At 27.8% G+C, this 19290-nt stretch overlaps 1 protein-coding gene and 1 long non-coding RNA gene across 16 annotated transcripts in view; one reads left to right on the top strand and one right to left on the bottom strand.

Moving 5' to 3' along the window:
- The window catches only part of Wdr62 (WD repeat domain 62), a 129975-nt gene that overhangs the window by 20204 nt on the left and 90481 nt on the right, over positions 1-19290 (bottom strand). For all 15 annotated transcript variants that reach the window (XR_015294747.1, XR_015294746.1, XR_015294745.1 and 12 more), the window contains 3 exons: positions 5619-5841; positions 1745-1960; positions 805-987 (listed from right to left, as the gene is read on the bottom strand). Coding sequence is in view for 3 of the 15 variants with exons in the window: in XM_086916079.1 (XP_086772205.1) it covers positions 805-987; positions 1745-1960; positions 5619-5841 (622 nt within the window). In the remaining 12 variants the exon portion in view is untranslated. The remainder of the gene's footprint in view (positions 1-804; positions 988-1744; positions 1961-5618; positions 5842-19290) is intronic.
- On the top strand, positions 9559-11870 carry LOC147656289 (uncharacterized). Its single transcript, XR_015294762.1, has 2 exons — positions 9559-9816; positions 11283-11870. It is a non-coding gene; the product is annotated as an uncharacterized LOC147656289 (long non-coding RNA).

Below are 19290 nucleotides of genomic sequence, written 5' to 3'. Positions count from 1 at the left end.
TATAATTTTATTTTCTATTTGCTTGTGTTTATTTAGCATTTTGTGCTTTAACATGTTCGTACAATAACAGTGGCCAAATTATTATTTCACGAACCATATGTGACTCTTTTAAATAATTAATATACCTTTGAGAGAAGACTAAAAGAAAGCGAGAGAACAAGTTCAATTTCAGTCGATATTTAATATTTAATTATTTATCGAAAAAGAAAATTGAATATTTATCGCAGTCATGTTTTCTTAATGGACGAATGCATTCTCAATATTTCCAACAATATTAATTAAAACGATTAATACCAAATATAATCAGTGAATATAAACCGAATTTTAAATATTTCAATTAAAAGCTCATAAACTTATCAATTAACATTATTATCAACTATAAAAAGGTATATATGGTTTTTAAATATTTTAATTTCATCTCTAAAATAATTATTTCTGAATGTATTTCTGAATCACGCTATTATGTTTAAGAAATATAAGGAAAAATTGTTCAGAATGTTGAGCTCAACAATACGAAGGTTGTCGAAATCGGTAAAGTATATTTTTTCTCGCATAATTACCTACCCATTTGATAGTGAAACAGTGAAACTAGCATATCTATTAACATGTCCCGCATAAAAGTAATAGGGAGTCGTAGAGATAAGTTAACGTGGCGTAACGAGTTCTATTTTCATACAGAATCGCATTGAAATTAATTCTATGGTGATAACATCGAAATTGAGGTTAGTCACGTGTACAGTCATATATATAACAAGTTTAAATACAAAATTTTAGGTAGAGGGCAGTAGAGGCAAAGATACTTACACGAAGTTCTACCCATTTATCCAAAAGCCTCCTGTTATTGAATTCGCATAGAAGGCCTGTTTTCGTAATCGCATATGTGGAATCTGCCATTTCCCCTCGACCACAGGCTACGTCCACGAAATCGTTATTTCTTTGCTCTCCTAATATGGCAGACCGACCCATCAAAGGCACAGGTTCCTTATACTGCACAAAATTCCCATTATCACTTCTTTCGCATTATACTGTTTCCAAATTTCGCCAATAGAGTTGAGCGAAGAAATTAAAATTGTATATTTATTTTTTAATGGTAAATTTGCACTTAATCTTTAAATTTTGAGGTGTCACAAGAATTTTTAAATTTTTACTTTTAGACTTTTTTTTTTTTGTGTATTTTTTATTCATTCAAAACGATGGCTATTCGAATAAATTGATAAAAAATCCTAATTGCTTTGTCTCAAACTCTCGTTGTAATTAATGTTACAAAATATAACAATTAATATTGAAAATACAAAAACTTAATTTTAAATTTCAACATTAATTATAACGCATGAAATCTTTTATATTTTTCAAATCCAAGCATAATTTGTAAGAAATAGAAATAAAAAGAAATAATTTATTAAAATCAAAAATTAAATTACTGTAAATTCGTGAAATTTATAAAAAATTTATGTTTCGTTCCGTTCTTTATAATATATATATTTTTTCTACAAAGTTGAGTATCGATCGAAATCTGTAAAAATTTCGATATTGGTAATACATCGATAATTTAAAAAAAAAAAAAAAAATTCTAGTTATTTCTATCCGTTAATGATAATCTAAATTATATTATCGATATATCGAAAACTATCGATAAAATATCGATGAGATATCGATAATCGATGATCACAATTTTAGATGCAATAATCGACGAGTGTATTTTATTCGAACAGATTAGAAGGGATAAAGAGATTGGATTAATTACCTTGGCACTGCGCGAATACTCGAGATACCAAAACTTGACATGTCTGTTACCGACGGTAACAAAGTAATTGCCGTTTTCCGCAAAGCATACGGCCTTCACTTTGCTCGAGACTTTGTTTGACGCCACTTTAACATTGTTCCTCCAGTCCCAGACATTGACGATCATATCATGTTGAGAACCCACCGATACCACGTACTTGTTGCTCGGTGAAAATGCCTTAAGAAAAAGAAAAATATATATATAGGAACATGTTGTCTCTCTTGTTAATTATATTGGTTATGATCGATTGAAAAAAATAGAGGCACCAAGATCTAAATTAATAGTTCTTAAATCTTCCATACTTTTTACGTATCATTAATAATGAAGATTACAAAATTTAACTTATATACAGAGAGTTTAAATATAATCATGAGATATTTTCGAAAGATTGATTCCAGAGATTAAAAATGTTGGTATATCAATATATTTTATTAATTATTTATAATTTATCTATTTTAATTGTAAGGGATTGAAGCTTACATTAGACAAAATGAAACAAGAGAATCTGTTGAGAACAGAGACACTTTACATAAACTTTACTATCCTGTTTTACTTCGTTCGAAACATTGCTTAATAAATATAATTCAATCGAATTTCTTTTTTTATGCCAATTTTTAATTATTTCTTTTAATCTTTAAAATTGATCAAAGATATCTCACAAGTAAATACATTGATACTTTGCATGAGCTTACAACTTATGTAAATATATAAACATAACTAGGCTAGAAATTGATTGTAATAAAAAATTAAATATCAATTTTAATTCAAAAAATTATTAACAAATCTCCATTAACTTTCTCAGAGAAAAGCTCAACGATCCATAATTTAAGAATTGCGATCAGGATGATCGTGAGAGATCCGTTGAAAGATCGTGTGTATACATACTTGTTCATGGTCGAACGACGTAATACCGCGTGCACGCGGAACCTTTCGAGCAAGGATCATTGTACCCAAGATATCGAGGGAATGCGGTGGAACAATAAAAAGGGTACCGTTGTCCCGTTCGCTGAGAAAGCAATTTAGTATTCACGTGCCCTGCCCAGTGTCGACATCTCGAATTGTACGTCGAGTTGCGCGTACGTGTATGCGCGTGGCGTTCGTTCGTGAATTAAACGCATCTAAGACCGTATTTCCTTTCGTTTTTTTTTTTTTTTTTACGAAGAAAAATTTTCTGCCCATGTTTCGAGAAGAAATTGATATATTGAAATCGCGTGAATTAGCTGGATGTGTATTACGAAACATGAGAGAATTTTTTGGAATGGTATTTTGTTATAATTTAAATGTTTGTGAATAATTTTAATTGTTAATCAATTGTTACAAAGCAAAACGCGAGTTTTATTCATAAGATAATATTTTTCTCTATCAGATTCCCAATCAAAGTGAAGCGAAATCTTAATCTAAAATATAATTTTAATGGGAATTTTGTTTGGAACTGTTAAAATATATTCAATGTATGAAAACTAGTTATTACGTTAAATATAATCCGATACTGTTCTAATTAGATGCGTCAGAAAGTACCTCGTAATTTTCTTATACTAACGTTAGTTTCAATATTAGCATAAAATTATGATTCTACAGTATATAAAACTGAAATTAAAATATTTCTTAAACTAATTAATCTTGGAAAAATAATAAATAAGTTATTATGAAGACTATCGAGCTGTCAATTGATGCATTAAAAAATTTATATTTATATTTGATCTTTCACACATCCAATTATAGAAATAATAATATTAGAATGTATCCTAAAATCAAATATGAACAATAAAGTAATTACTATTAATAATAATAAAATTAGTAATGTGGTAATATCAAATGATGTAAATGTAAAATGAGTCTTTTTTTTTTAAATATATTTTAATTATCTATAAAATGTTCATAAAGTAACTTTTTAATTATGTAAATTTTTACAAAAGTGTCGCGAAATAAAAGCGGCGAATCTTAATTAATGCGAGCAGTAGAAAATGATAGACGTAGAAAGTGATAAACTCGTCGAGTCATAAAAGCGCGCCCTTTTTTTTCCATTGTGAACATCCACTGTGCCCCCTTGATATTCGTCGCGATGGGAGTTGAAAAGCGCCTTTTTCGTCTTTGCGAAAAGTAATTTTACACTGGAACCTCGGTGCGCCGAGATGAACGCAAAAGAAACGAACAAAGAGATGCGATAAAAACCCCCGAAATGAAATTTTTCTCGATGAAATAAAACTTATCTTCTTACTTCCTTAACACAGTCAGATTTTCGCAGTCGGTAACGCAGTTTTAACCGTATATTTATCAAAATTGGATATTATTCAAATAAACTATTTGAAAAATAAAAATAATCATATATTGATTTATTTGAATCAATTGATAAATGATCTCTTGATTAGTTATTTGAATTTCAAATAAAATAATACTTTTTTATTGACATCATCCACTATGTCTGAATGAATATAGGACTGAATATAAAGAAATTTTTTTTAAAGTATAATACTGTCATCATCTTTTTTTGTTTTCATTTGCAATAATAGTTTTGCCATATGTATGCTTTTTCCACGAATTATTTGAAATGAGAAAATATGAACTACAAAAATTCCCATATTCTAAGTTCAATAATTAACTTGGTTCAATAATTGTTCACATTCATTTATTATTATTATTATTATTTTTTATTTCTTAAATAGAATTCACAGAAAATTATCTCACCAGATAAATACTCAGATCCGGTCTCGATTCCAAATATTAAAAAGAGCACTACTGTGAATGCTAGTGATTCAGTTGGTTGGCTGAGAAATAACAAGTTATACTACTGAATGGCGAACAGGGCTATATTATTCCATGGAATAGAGAAGTAACAAATTTAATATATGTGAATTTTTTTTACAGGATGTAAAAAAAATCGTATAATGATTAATTTGTAATATAAGCATAAGATTGTACTTTTAATTTAAACTGAAACAAATTGTAGCAAAAATTTAAAATAGAAATATATTCGATAAAAATATTTTAATTAATGGATATGTAGAAAGAAAAGTTGATGAAAACGAAAAGAACAAAGAAATAATATTTGTATTTAATATTGTTCGAATCAAAAGTAAGTAAAATATATGAATTATTTAGAAAAATATCACATGAAAGAAACATGAGGTATAGTAAAAAAAAAAAGGAAGTTTTACATGTGATTCTCTATTACAAAATGTAAAAATATATTTTAAAACTATTTCTTTAATTCGTACAAAATTAAATTGCCTATGTTGTAAAATAATTTTCAACGAATAATTTTGCATATCAACTTTATATACAATTAAAAGTAATAATTTAGCATTAAACTCACAAGTGTCATCACTATTTTTTTGGCTTGCAAATTCTTGAATTTGTTTATATTATTTTTAAATTATTGCAACATTAAAAAATTTTAATTTTGCATATTATCTCTGTAATCAAAATAGATTTTATTTGTATGTATAATTTGTTTATATAAAATTATTGTTGAAAAAATACTTTTTCGATTCATCGTATAACAATTACTATAAAAAAATATATCGAATTATATTTATATTTAATATATAATATAAAAAAATAATAAAAAAGAATGCATATTAAAATGAAATTAATTCGAAATTTTAACGAATAAATTATATTCGTAATTGGTAACTATAATCATCGTTAACGACGAAAGAATTATACGACGTATTAAAATAAGAGACATGTTTCGTGTTAAGAATTCAGATTATAAAAAAAACTTGATCATTGCGAATATTTGTCAAATATCTCGAATATATATAGAAAATATAAATTCGATGTGAAAAATATTATGATTGCTTCTGATCGATATATATTTGCGATTACTACTCACCACGCAATTGATGCCATACTTGTGCCCGGAAAACTCGGCGAACTGCACGGCATTGTATGGGTCAGAAATGTCCCAGACGCGGACGTTTGGCATATGGCCGCACTCGCCAGTCGCCAGAAACCTTCCATCGCCGGCGAGCGCTAAAGAGGTAACCGTTTTACGACAAGCGTTCAACACGTGAGCCTGGGTATTCTTCCGTGGATTGAACAGTACTACGGTGCAGCTGAAACAAATTAATTGTTCGATTATGCTACCTTCTGTCGGATAATAAATCGATAATTCTTTCATATTATTAAGAACATAAAGTAAAAATTCGAATTCATTAGAAAAATTTATCATTTTTTTACATTTTATCAATGTCAAAGAAAGAAAAGAAAGAAAAATATATATATATATTCGTAGGAAAATCGATGTACTTATTAAGTTATATGCAGTTGAAATTTGAATTAGATGAAATGAGATCGTTTTATTTCATTAAAATATCACTTTTCAATATGAATATATTAACACTTTGTATAGAAATCTATGTTTCAACTGGAATAAAATATTCTTCATTTTAGTGAATCTAATACATTCATAAAAACAGATATATACATATATATATATATTGAAGTGTCACATCTACAAATAGAATCATATAGCATTGCGTATTAGTGTGTGATAGAAAAGAATATATTTGCTTTACCTCAGTGCAAGTCTGCAAGATTTCTTTCCAGCTCCTTACTGTACATTTAATTATAACTATTCACCATTGGAATTATGAAATAACCGCAAGAAAAGAAAAAAACGATTCGCTGCAAACATTAATTATAAGTCGTAAAGATAAATTCCGTGACGTATGAAATTGTAGTTGATTCGAAGGAACGAACAATAACTTAATCTTCTGTTGTATGCCATCGGTTGTCAGTGAAAGTGACACGAATAACGTGTTTACGTTCAATATCTTATTCCAACTTTTCATTTTTCATTACTGTTAAAATTGAATAACATACATCTGCTTTTTAAATATAATATATGTAATAATCACAAATATACAAGGTGTTAATATATTCGCAGGATATTTTCATATTTTGTAGAAATAACAAATACAATATATATATATATATATATATGTAACTTGATGGACTTAATAAATGTATTTGAATAATGAATGACTCATCTCCCTCAATAATTATGTTTTTTATATGTTGAATATATGTTATTATAGAAACTACTTCTTTCGAAATCAATTTGATTCGATGGTTTTTGTGAAATTCTTATAAATTCAATCGATAATATGTAACAAAATATTGGCGGCAAATGAATGTGTCACGAGAAGAAAATTAGTCACGCTTGTTTGCAAATGTTTCGAGCACGCGTTACGTGTTTCTTGGTCCATTTGAATAACGTATTAGAAACTTAAGTACACGGTTTTAATTCAGTGACACTCACTTTGGAATTATATCGAATCACATTTTTTGATTTGAATTAATTCAATGAATTTTATTTTTCTCGATTTATTAATAATGAATAGATAAAAAAAATATTTATTTTTTAATTCTATTCAATCGTATACCAAAAAGTTTCTATTTTTTTTTTACATAATATTTGCAGAATTAAAACTTATATATTTATATACTCAAAATATAAAAATTATCTTTTATATAAATATAAGTTAAGAACTTTTCTTATTTATATTCTTATTATTGTATGTTTCAAAAAATTAATTATAAAAAGCTAAGAAATTATAAAAAAAAGAAAAGAATTAAAATAAAATAAAAACCTAAAATAAATATGTACATTGCAATATCCGGATTCCAGATGATGGCGATGCTTAATAACAAAGAACATCCAACGGTTTGTGAACGAAATATGAAAAAAAAATCGTACAATCGTGTTCTTTAAATGTGTTAACGAGCACCACTGGCTAAGTGTAAATAGGCACGCGGTTATTGTGGTAATACGAAACGCGACTCGTGCGGCTGGTTGCATCTCGTTGTCTGCGGAGGCGATTTATTCGCCTGTCACCCTAACCGCAACGTGTCAATAAACTCAATCCTAACGGAGCGATATTTCTTTTGCACTTGTTCTGACATTATGTTAACAAAACACAAACATAATGTAATTTCACTGTAATTTTACTTCACATTAAATCTATAAAACTGATTTAATTGAAAATTTCTTCGTTCTTTGACAACAAATACTATCGATGATACATGTTGATTATTTAATTTAAATCAACTGAGAATATAGAGTGTCTAGTAGTATGGTAAGTTCGGGATAGATCGGAAAAATTCGGGCTCCCGAGCAATATAAAAGTGTCGAGACCTCGACCGATTTCGTCCGAATATTTCCGACCTGTCCCGAAGTTTGAATTTTCAAAGATTGCTAAAGATGAGAAAACCATATAGGTGTATGTGAAGGTGTAGAACATTTGTATTATGTTTTGATTAATTATTGCTTACTTTTGTATGATAAATTATATAATAATGTTATTAAATTAAAAATAATCAATTTACGCATAGTATTCAATAAGAAAGTATTCAATTGTAATTGAAACATAATAAATCTTTCTTTTTTAAAATCTATATTAACTTTGCTCATAAATTTCTTTTTTATTTTTATTGTTATTTGCGATTATTTTAATTTTTTTAAAACAATCTATTGATAAAAAAATTAAATATATTGAAAAATAAAAACCATAAAAATATTTATTTTATAAGAAATATTAATAAAATAGTTTAAAAAGCAGCAAAGAGAAAGCAAGTTAAAATTGTTGATGGAGACTTGATAACTGATAATATGATGCGACACGATGGCATAATACGATGCGATCTTCTCATATAATAAATATATATACATATTATATATGATTCGTAGATATGTAAATTTTAAACATAATTTTTACATGATTGTAATGATATATATGAGATATACGTAATTTTATATATATTTTATATATATTATATGTTTTCTATATTCTTCTAAAAACATCAGTCAAGAACCAATGTGAAGATTATGTATAATATAAGAGTAAATAATAAATAATAAATATTTAACATTGATCCTTAATGAAAAGTCACGTAGGTCGTTGCACTTAAAGCTAACTCATATAATTACGATGCTAAAAAAATATGTGCTACTTTCTTGTTGCTAGCTGTTTATAACTGTTTATAGTCTTACAAAAAATCATGATCTAAACTGACGACCAAGTTAGGTATCGGTCTCTTTACATTCTCGATTGGTAAACGATCGATTCAAATCGTACGATATGTTTAAAGGTGCGAATACATTTCAAAATAAAACTCTTGAAAATTATTTTTTCGCAATATATCGATTTCAAGATATCGATAAAATATATTGATATATTTATTGTCGATATTTGAAAATTGATATATCGAAAACCATTGATATTTTTCCGGATTTTAATAATTTTAATGATATATAATTTTATAATTATATTTTTCTTTCATTAAAAAATTAAAAAATTATAATGGTGTAATTTATTTTCATTAAAATAAAGAAGAAATTGTTTATATAACAAGAATATTTTTAGATAGTGTATCAAACAAATAACGAATTAACCGAATAAAACTTTTATGTTCCGATATGAAATAAATTTTACAGAAATTTTTATTAAAATTCGTAAAAAATCCTTTTCTTACTTTTAAATAAGTAAAAAAAATATTGATATATCGAAATGTCATTATAAATATCGATGTTTTATTACAACAATATATCGATATTATCCGTATATTGATTGATGATAGATACATCGATTTATAAATTTTTTACTATCCCTATTTAAAAATTATTACTATTAAGATCAAAGATTAATAGACTAAAGTGAAATAATAAAGAATAAATTTTATCGATGAAATAAGTCCAGAAGATTGCAACTTGAATACTTCGCAAATCAATTATAGTATAATATATGAATTGTGTTTTGTCATTTTAACACAGGATGGCGCAATAGTAGCAGTAGAAAAATTATATAGATATGATTGCGAACACGTAAATTCATCATTCAAAAATATATAATATATAAATAGATTAGTGCATAGTTCTTTCCGATCGATAATCGCGAACAATTTCTTCTATGAATCAATTAAGTGTCTACATTCAAGTGTTTGATTAGATTCTATTTGCGAATGAGCTAGCTGTCCGTCATGCACGTCCGCCATGTTTCCGGTAGCTTCGCTTTCGGTTCGCCAAAACGGTAATGTATCGATAATACGATTAGAAGTTCAAACACCTTTCCGTTTACTAAATTTATCTTCTATTCCTGGTATTATTTCTTTAATGAAAGTTCATTGACGGTTAGATATGTGATAATCGAAAATACGCAAGTTAAAAATACTAATGTACACAAATTTTAAAGCGAATATACACTAAAGGTCTTATTTGATTTATATATATTTATATATAAATATTCTATATCTGTATTTTTAAGATGCAAATTTAAGATACGTATATTTAATATATACTTGTTTTTAAGATATTTGTTGTTTATAATACGAATATATTGAATATACGTGTATTTTCAATATATGTTCGAAATCATAACCTCTAAACCATCCATTTGTTTGTTTGTTTCTTTTATACAACGAATACGATGTGAATATATATTTAAATATATCTTTCATTGTATCTTTCATTAATTATTTTTTTACAATTTAATAACAAAGTCCATTATTATCAATTTAATAATAGTACTTCGACGGTAAATGCATATTGACTATTGAAATCATGTCGAGTTTACTAATAAGGAAGATAAATGTTCCAGGAAGTGTCAATGTTTTGTCAATTGCATTTTTCAATAAAAGAAAAAGAACATCTATATTCGACCGTCCTTTGATATAAATGTAAAAAAAACTCGGCGAAACAGTTTGAAGAAATGATAGAGATGACTGCATTTATTATTATTATTACACTATTGTTAAAGAACAGAGGCCGTATATGGGAAAGGAATGGTTCAAGCTAAACCTATATACTCCCTCTCGTTTTCACCGAAATTAGAGTCTTCGAATTGCTTCCCTCGTTAATCTAAGCTCGGTCGAGTCGTCGCATGTGGTCTACTTTTGTCTAGTTGAAAGGTTTGCGTGGGAACGCGTCTCGAGGTGAATTCGAATCGCATTCGAATCGTGTTAGGCGCGTCTGAAAGGAACACGTGGAAACCATAGAGAAATCGTAGCTTGTTCCCGAGGTTTTTCATCCTTGTCAAGCGTATCATATCGTGTACACAAGTAAGAGAGAGAATGAATTTGTAAGTAAAGTTTTGCTCGGGGCCGATATACACTTTTCATTCGATTAACCTCAAAATCCACTTTTCCCACGCGAACTTTGCACTCAACTTTTTTGTTATCGAGGATTATTTCGAAAAGGAAATTTTAAATTATCGCATTTGAAGAACGAGAAAAATTTTGAATATAAATCTCTAAATACGATTAGGATAAATGATTTAATTATGTTTCTAATAATTCTATTTTCCTAAAAATTATTACGAAATTAGAAGAACATTGTTTACCAATAAAAATAAAAATAAAAAATTATACGATGTCGTGTGAACTTTTGGTCAGTAGATTCGATTAAATTTATTATTAGTTAAAATTAAGTTCGGAATATAAATCCTTTTTTTTTTTCAATAATTTTTCCATTTAACTTTTGTTTTCAAAATTTTTTCAGAACTCGACAAAATGAAAATGAATAAACAAGAGGAAATGAAATATATATATATACATTAAATAACAGCTCGCCAATATTCAAATGAATATTACAAAAAAAAATGCAATAAAGAAAATTTCGTCTTCTATCATTTTTTTCCACATTTAATCCACACTAGAAATTGACTTGAGACTCGAAAAGACTTTAATTAATGAGAAAAATAATAAATATAGATCTGAAAAATTAACTAAGGATCTCTATATTCAAAATAACCAATCCAAATATTTATTTTGATGAAAAGAGACATGCAAAATATTTATGTATCATATATTATACTAAAAATTACATGGTGAAACGAAGTTGTAAAAGACAAAGAAGAGATAGAGAAACCAAGCATGTCTGTGAATAGCTTTAAGCGCCTTTTCGCGTCGAGTAAGTACGTGAGACTTTTCTAATAACGAGGAGAGCCGTCGTCTCGCGACGAGACGTACTTAACGCACCTACGACTTACCATTACTGACCACGATTATCGAGTCAACTTTAGATCTGATCAACAAATCAAAAAATTTACAATATTTTTCTTGCAATATAAAAATTGATTAATTGATACGATCAATTGTTATATAATTTAAGATTAAAGCGACTAGAGTAATCCGGGGAGATAATTGCTTTAAGAATTATCTTTTATTGATTTGTGAGAATTAAGGGAGAAAAATATTTCTTATGAGATAAAAAGAATGTTTCTAATTGTTTTTTACGCTATGCATCGTAAGTTCGTGGAGAGATATGGCATATTATTTTTATTATTGAAAATCATCTAAATGTAATCGTATTTGAGATCATTTTTTATTGGAAAAACATTAATATTAACAAAATATTAATATAATTCCACGATTATAAAGTAAAAGAAAAATGAAAATTTTATTCTTCGTATCTCGATAACTGCTCGATGGATAGTAGCGATGATTCAACTACGCATATTTCATCGTATGTCTCAGATTACACGCATCGTCGCTCGAAGCAATTCCAGGAATTGCTTGGTATAATTTCACGATATAGTTAAACGGATAGAAAATGCAATATTTAAGCAATACCGTGATTTCGTGACTTTTTCTAATTTTGACACCATAACTCAATAACTATTTTCGTTTTATTACTTAAAATAAAAGATTAATTGAGGAAAGTACCTTTTTTTGTTATTTTACAATATATTGTAAATGTTTCATAAAAATCAATAAGATATTTTCTTTTTTCAATTAAAATTGTGATTATCGATATAACATTAATATATTCTTTACAGTTTGATTATTATTATATAACTTATTACAGACTTGGCTTTTTTTTAAATATTATTCTAACAATAATTTTAAATAAGAAAAAATAACAACTCTAACCTTTTTCTCTACATTAATAATAATTATCGATACATCGAAAATTATATACAATAAGATAGCATCATATCGATAACATAATGATCGAGAATAAAACTCGCTTCGATTCGTATATACAGTTATATATATTGCCGAAATCGAGAAAAGTCACTAGACATTTATATTACCAAATGCTCCAAATAGAAAGAAAAATATTTTCTCGCACACTTGAGTCGAGTGATGGTGGAGCGTACCGTTATGGCAACGTTATCTCCGTGGCAAAAACTCCATACGAAAGTCTCGCAAGAGTCCGAGCAATGCACCAGGAAGAAGCCCGTGACTGTAATTTCTAGCCGCGGGTTGCGTGTGGAGCGAGGAACACGTAAGGTCGCTAGTATAAAGGTCACTAGGTCGATTATCGAGCATGGAAACCGGCCGACGACAACGTATCTAATAAGTTGGTCGATTGGGAGACCCGGCTGATTTAGAACGGCTCGTTCTTTTCCATCTCGACGACAGTGATGGGTCACGATACGAATCTTGCTGAACGATCCTCGTTTCGTGATAGAAGAGACTCGATTATGGCAAATGTTTTCGTGTTCAGGCGTCGTTCAACGTTTCGTTCGATCATACGATTGTTATCGTGATTATGATATGCTTACGGTTATGATTTCAAAATTTCCCTATTTTCGTTACCGATTGTTGATAAATTGTATATTAATATAACTATTATTGAACGAAAAGCATCATACGAAGTCAAATTCGAAAATATTTGTTATAATATGTAATAAAATTTATTATATTATTATCGATGAACTTTTGTGTAATGAAATTTATAACGTCATTAGATATCATATTTTGAAAGAAATTATGAAGCATGCAAATTGATGATTACAGAAAATTTGACTTGACAATTAAAGAAAAAATAATGAGTTTGGAGAAAACAAAATAAAGAAATATTGAAGAAATTGTTTATTATAACTATTAAAGTAGCTGTTTTTTTTTAAATGAAGAAAATTTGAAAAGATATTATTAAAAATATATATGAATGAGAAATTTATTTTTTGTATTATAAAATTTTGTTATAATTAAAAGAAATATCAAATGTTTTAATAATTCAAATTATTTGAATAACAAGTATTTGTTATGTCAAGTATTAATTAATATATTTTTTATATTAATTATTAAAATCTCATAAAGAATATGCATAATTGCAGGCAATAATTGTATCGAAGAATATTAATTATAATTATTAATTTTAAATTATTTGTATCTGCATTTGTTTAATTATTTCTTTAAACTTAATTTAGTCTAAAGTCTTATAATTATAAATATTGATTTCAATTGTTAACTAAATAATTTATAATACTATAAGAATATACAATAATTTAAATATGTAACAATGTTACATGATTTTAATTTAATTTTTGTTCTTTATTGTACATTTGTAACTAATATACAAGTGTATTTGAAGAAAAAAAAACAAAACTCTCGTTTTCTTGCTCGTCCTATTCGAATATGTAACACGTTTGCTCGTTAGCCGGAAAAAATTGTCCTGTGGTCACTAATTCCGGCAGTGTGTTGTCCGCACAATACCGTTTTCAGTTGCTCAGTTGCAGATGGCTGCGCCATCTAATTGCTAATAAAGGACTTTCTTCGTTTTTAAATAGATATATGGACCAGTCTTTTCTCTTATCTTTCCTCTAATGCTCTCAAATAGACAATTGTGGTAGAAAAGAAACACTATTTACAATTATCTCTGTGAGAAAACACAGAGAAGTTTAAAATGTTACATTTAAATGCTATTTCTAGAGATTGTCAAACTATTCGAGAGAATTATAAAATCTTTCTTGTTACAGAGGGATAACGGTTTGGCGATTTTGAGTCGCCACAAACTTGAATGTTTGAAAAGTCATTGATATCACATTCTTAAATCAACCTAACTTAAATAAATTTATTTAATCTTTTGCTTATTAAGTTATTTTATTAGATCACTATCTTTAAAGATCTTACTTATTTTATCTATTCTACTTATTTATTTTACATTAAAAGGGAATCTAGAACCACTCGATGTGAACTTTCTCAACGAGCGAAGGAAATGCCACGTTGAATATTTGCCCTTGAAGAAAAGTTTAATCTCGTGTTTGGCATACGGACGAGAAAATGAGGGAGCTTCGTATAATTAGCGTGAAATGAAAAGCTTCCACAAGGCCTTCGTGGCGATGATCGAATCGATTTCGATTTACTCATGTTGCTCAAATTATCGTCTTGTAAAATGATACAGGATGATAAGAAGAAAATTTATTTAAAGAAAATCTAATAAACGTATATTGAAAAAATAAAATATCTTTAAAATTATAAACAATTTTTATTAAAGCGGGTGATATATTGATGGGTTAAAAATTGTTACACTTATTGTATTTAAAGATTAAATATATGTGAATTTAAAGAATATGTAAAAAATCTTTTTGTAAATAAAAATCAATAAAATAATCCAATTATGCGGTTAGTTAATTCCTGAAAACGAATTGTAATTTCGAAAATATTGATTTTTTGATTTATAAAAACATTTCTTTTCGTTTCAATTTTCTATACGATTTTGTACTTCTTATAGCGATTTCTTGTTACATATATTTATTCGTAACAAGTTCATAATTTCATAATCAGCAATAAATATACATGTAAATATAACTGCTAAGATATAAAATTTGAACTTTATTTATCCTTAAAAGCAACAACAAAGTCTTGTAAAGTATGATTATAAAGACGAGAAGAGAAATTGCGAATAGAAAAATTTATGATACTATAAATTATGATTGTTTTCGTATAAAATTACTTGCTTCTTTACTTGCTATATATAAATAAATACGTACATACGTACGTGCTAAAATATGCCGTCTTGCTCGAATTTAAGAATATCAACTTCGGGACGGATCGGAAAAATTCGGGAGAGATCGTATATCCGCGATAAGAGCTCGAACGCTCTTTTATAAGCTACAAGGAAAAAATTTTTTCTTTCATTTCGTTTAAACAATTGTTCGATTTTCTAAGACGGAACATGTAGAACAAACACTAATTTCTAACAAAATATATAGAATAGACAATGTGATGCTGTGATAAAGAATGTTTCGAAACAAGAAGAAAAAATTGTAAGAAAGATAACGTAGATCCATTTATCCATTTACGAATTTTTACCACGACCTCAACATAGTTAAACTTCGAAATGAACAATGTTTGAACAACAAAAGATCGGCTCTATTTCGTCTTTAGAGAGTTTTGTCTTCAAAGTTTGAGTTTATCGAATTGGAAAGTCTCGAGGCGATCACGACCGCGAGAGAAATATAGGTCTTGCGTTTATTCCTAACGCTATGCAAACTATAATCTAACTTAAGTTCTCACTAGAGTAGAGGTGAAATTTGCGAGAGAAGCAATTACTTTTCTTTGCACACCATTTTCTCTGGCAATTAATGGATTCGCGTTTATTGCTTTATCGCCTCTGTCGATTAAGCTTGGACAAGTATCTAGAGATTTGAAATTGGGAAACAGAGTAGATCGAGAAACCGGGAAAGCGGAACTTTCCTTCATTCCTCGTAATACAATACACGCAATGTCAAGCACTTTCTAACCTTGGAATCGAGCTCTCGACAATGTCGCATTGCGATATATCATCGATTATTTATTTACTTATTTATTTACGACTTTTGATATCAAATTGGTTACAACAAAAACGATATACACTGAATCTTTGTGATGCAATATTTCTTTAAATTATATTAAATTACGATCTCTTAATTAAATCAGGATCTCTTTTCATATCGTGTATATATAATGATTACGATTTGTAACGAAATAAAAGAAACTTGTGTTAAGCAACTTGGCAAGGCAAATTATAAAGAAAATTTATTCATCGTTGATTTTCCATATTTAAAATATGTTTACAAAGGAACAAAATCGTATAAATAAAACATGTTGAAAATTGTGTAAAAAAAAAAAAAAAGAGATACATAAGATATATAAGAAGTAAATATAAAGAGCATTGCAACGTAATTCTACACTTCTGGAGATCGGTAGAAAGTTGTAAATAAAAATGTAGAAATACGCTCTTTATACTTACTTTTTATATATCTTGTATATATTTTATCTATGTGATCTTCAATTCCTAACCACGATGACATAACAACACTCGAACGATGACCAGACGCATCGAGGGACTACTTTCGATCCAAGGAAGCTTTATTCACGCACGCTTAAGTATGCGCATGCGCGAAGAATCTGACCGAGCTCCTTGGTCGTATTTATAATTATATCATGTTACGTGACTGAAAATATAATAATTCTTCGTGATTAACATATCGAGAAAACGTTAAAATGTTAAATGAATCGATATTAAAGCGGGTATCGCGTGCACCTTTACTTATAAAAACTTAATTGGTAAACAAAATGAAGAAAAAGTTCCATGGTATTAATCAATAAATCAAATAAGAATTTTAATTAGAAAAAAGAAATCATAATTTCGATCATTTATTTATAATAGTAGTCCACTTATATGAAATTCATTTAAGATCTTTTTTGAACGATAACTTATTAATTAATATTAATAGCTTGATAACTAATAACATGTTATAGATATAGATTTATAGGTTATAGATTTCTTTATTATAATTTTATAGTTTTTAGAATTAAATAGGATAATTGAACAGCATCATTTTTTATTTATAATGTTATATATGAAGTTGGAAAACGAATAATTTATTTAAGGATTTTTTTTTAATTAATAATATTAATGAATTGGCAAATAGATGTTATAAATCAGACTTTATTCATGAAGTTATTTAAATTACTCTCATTAATTATCAATTTGACGCTCTTCACTCTATTAACAAATCTAATTAACAAATTTCGAATAAAATAAATAATTTTTTTACAAATATCACACATTATCCTATTATCTTTCAGACTCGTCGTACAAAATCGCTATTTGCCTCATCACAGCTAAAAACACAGACACAGGGAGCAATAATTCAGATCAATCGAATGATTTAATTGTCGCCCGATTCTTATCGGTTGAGGCGGATCTCCGACACAGAATCTTTTGGTCCATTCACCTCTCTCTTGACCCGATTTCCGCCCGAGTACCGTACATAAGCTCTGACTGCTTGTCTCGATGTGTATTCGCAATGTGTATGCTCTTGACGTCCGGCTTGATCGAGCTGTAGATTTAAGCGGTTTAAGTAGCGCGTGCGAAAATCAACAGTTCTTGCGCGCGGCCGCGCTTTCGGTCGAGGCAATGCTCGATCATGCTCGTGCATTATCCTCTCGCATGTATTCTCCATTATCGTAATTAACAACAGCTAACTATAATGACGACAACGGGGATGCTGTTTCTTTTCAATGATTAGAAAAGGAGAATTTAAAAAGATATATGCGAGAAGGAATGCATCACCAAATAATACTCTATTCATACTCTTTTTTGTCTTTCGTGTAACAAGTTTCAAAAATTTTGAGTATTCTTTTTTTAACTTTTAAATAAACTTAACTTTTTTTTTTCTAATAATAATGAGCTTGTATGAACTAGTACATTAAAAATTATACGAAAAATTGATTGGTCTTTTTTACAATTAATATTGCATGATAATGCATCGTTTTTTAAAAATATTTCATTTAAATAAAACAGATACTGTATGAATATCCTTATAACAGATACAAATAAATAAGGCAATTATTGTATTTGCATAATCATTTTTTATATAATATTTGATTATATATTCATATAAATTTTATTATTATATTTAATATTATTTGTAATAATTTAATGTTATGAATATATTATAATAAATATTTCAAAAAATATATAAACTTGTAAAATGATTAATTGAAATAAATATTTTTATTTATTATATGTTGTATTAAATAATTGATTTCAATTAATAATTTCATTTACTTTATTTTATATTTTCTCATCAGAGACATAAATCTTGAAGTATTATATTTCAATGTAATAAAATTATTTCCACAAATAATTTTCAATACTTTTTACTTGAGATAAATTTCTTTCCACTCATTGAAAAAGAATGAATTAGCTGAAACGAATTTCAAGGAAAAATCTTCGAGAGTGGAAGGAACGACGAAATCCTAGTTTCTCGACACCTCGCAATCTTCCGATCGCACTTTCGCCATTCTTCCATTCTCACTGCGAGTATTCTTTTCCGCTGTTCGCGTTTATCCGCGATCACTGGAATCGTACATATATTTTTCTCTTTCGTTGTCGAACGAAACGCTATTTTGTAATATTAAGAAACGCTTAATTTTCATCATCAATAATTAGTTAACCGAATATAGAAATGATTCAATATCTTCAAGAGGCTTCAAGAGAATCTTTATTATTCTAATAAGATTTTTGTTTTCATTATTGTAGAGAATAACTGCGAATATATAGAATTAATAAAAAAAAATCATACATTTCTTTTCATATCTTTTCCTTGTTTCTCAAAAAATATTAAATTGGCAACGAAAATTTTATATACATGTGCACGTAAAAAACATTAGAAGTGAAGTTGACGCTAGAATATTAGGACAGAATTGTAACTACATTCATGGTTCACATGATATCCACTATTCGGTAATTGTAGTGAATTTTCGGTCGGAGACGATCGCTAATG

Source organism: Apis florea, unplaced genomic scaffold, assembly GCF_048593485.1.
Source record: "Apis florea isolate Af1SG1 unplaced genomic scaffold, ASM4859348v1 contig_37_pilon, whole genome shotgun sequence".
In the NCBI taxonomy this organism is placed as follows: Eukaryota; Metazoa; Arthropoda; class Insecta; order Hymenoptera; family Apidae; genus Apis; species Apis florea.
Note: the sequence above shows the minus strand (reverse complement) of the source record. Positions and strands in the feature narration are given on the sequence as shown.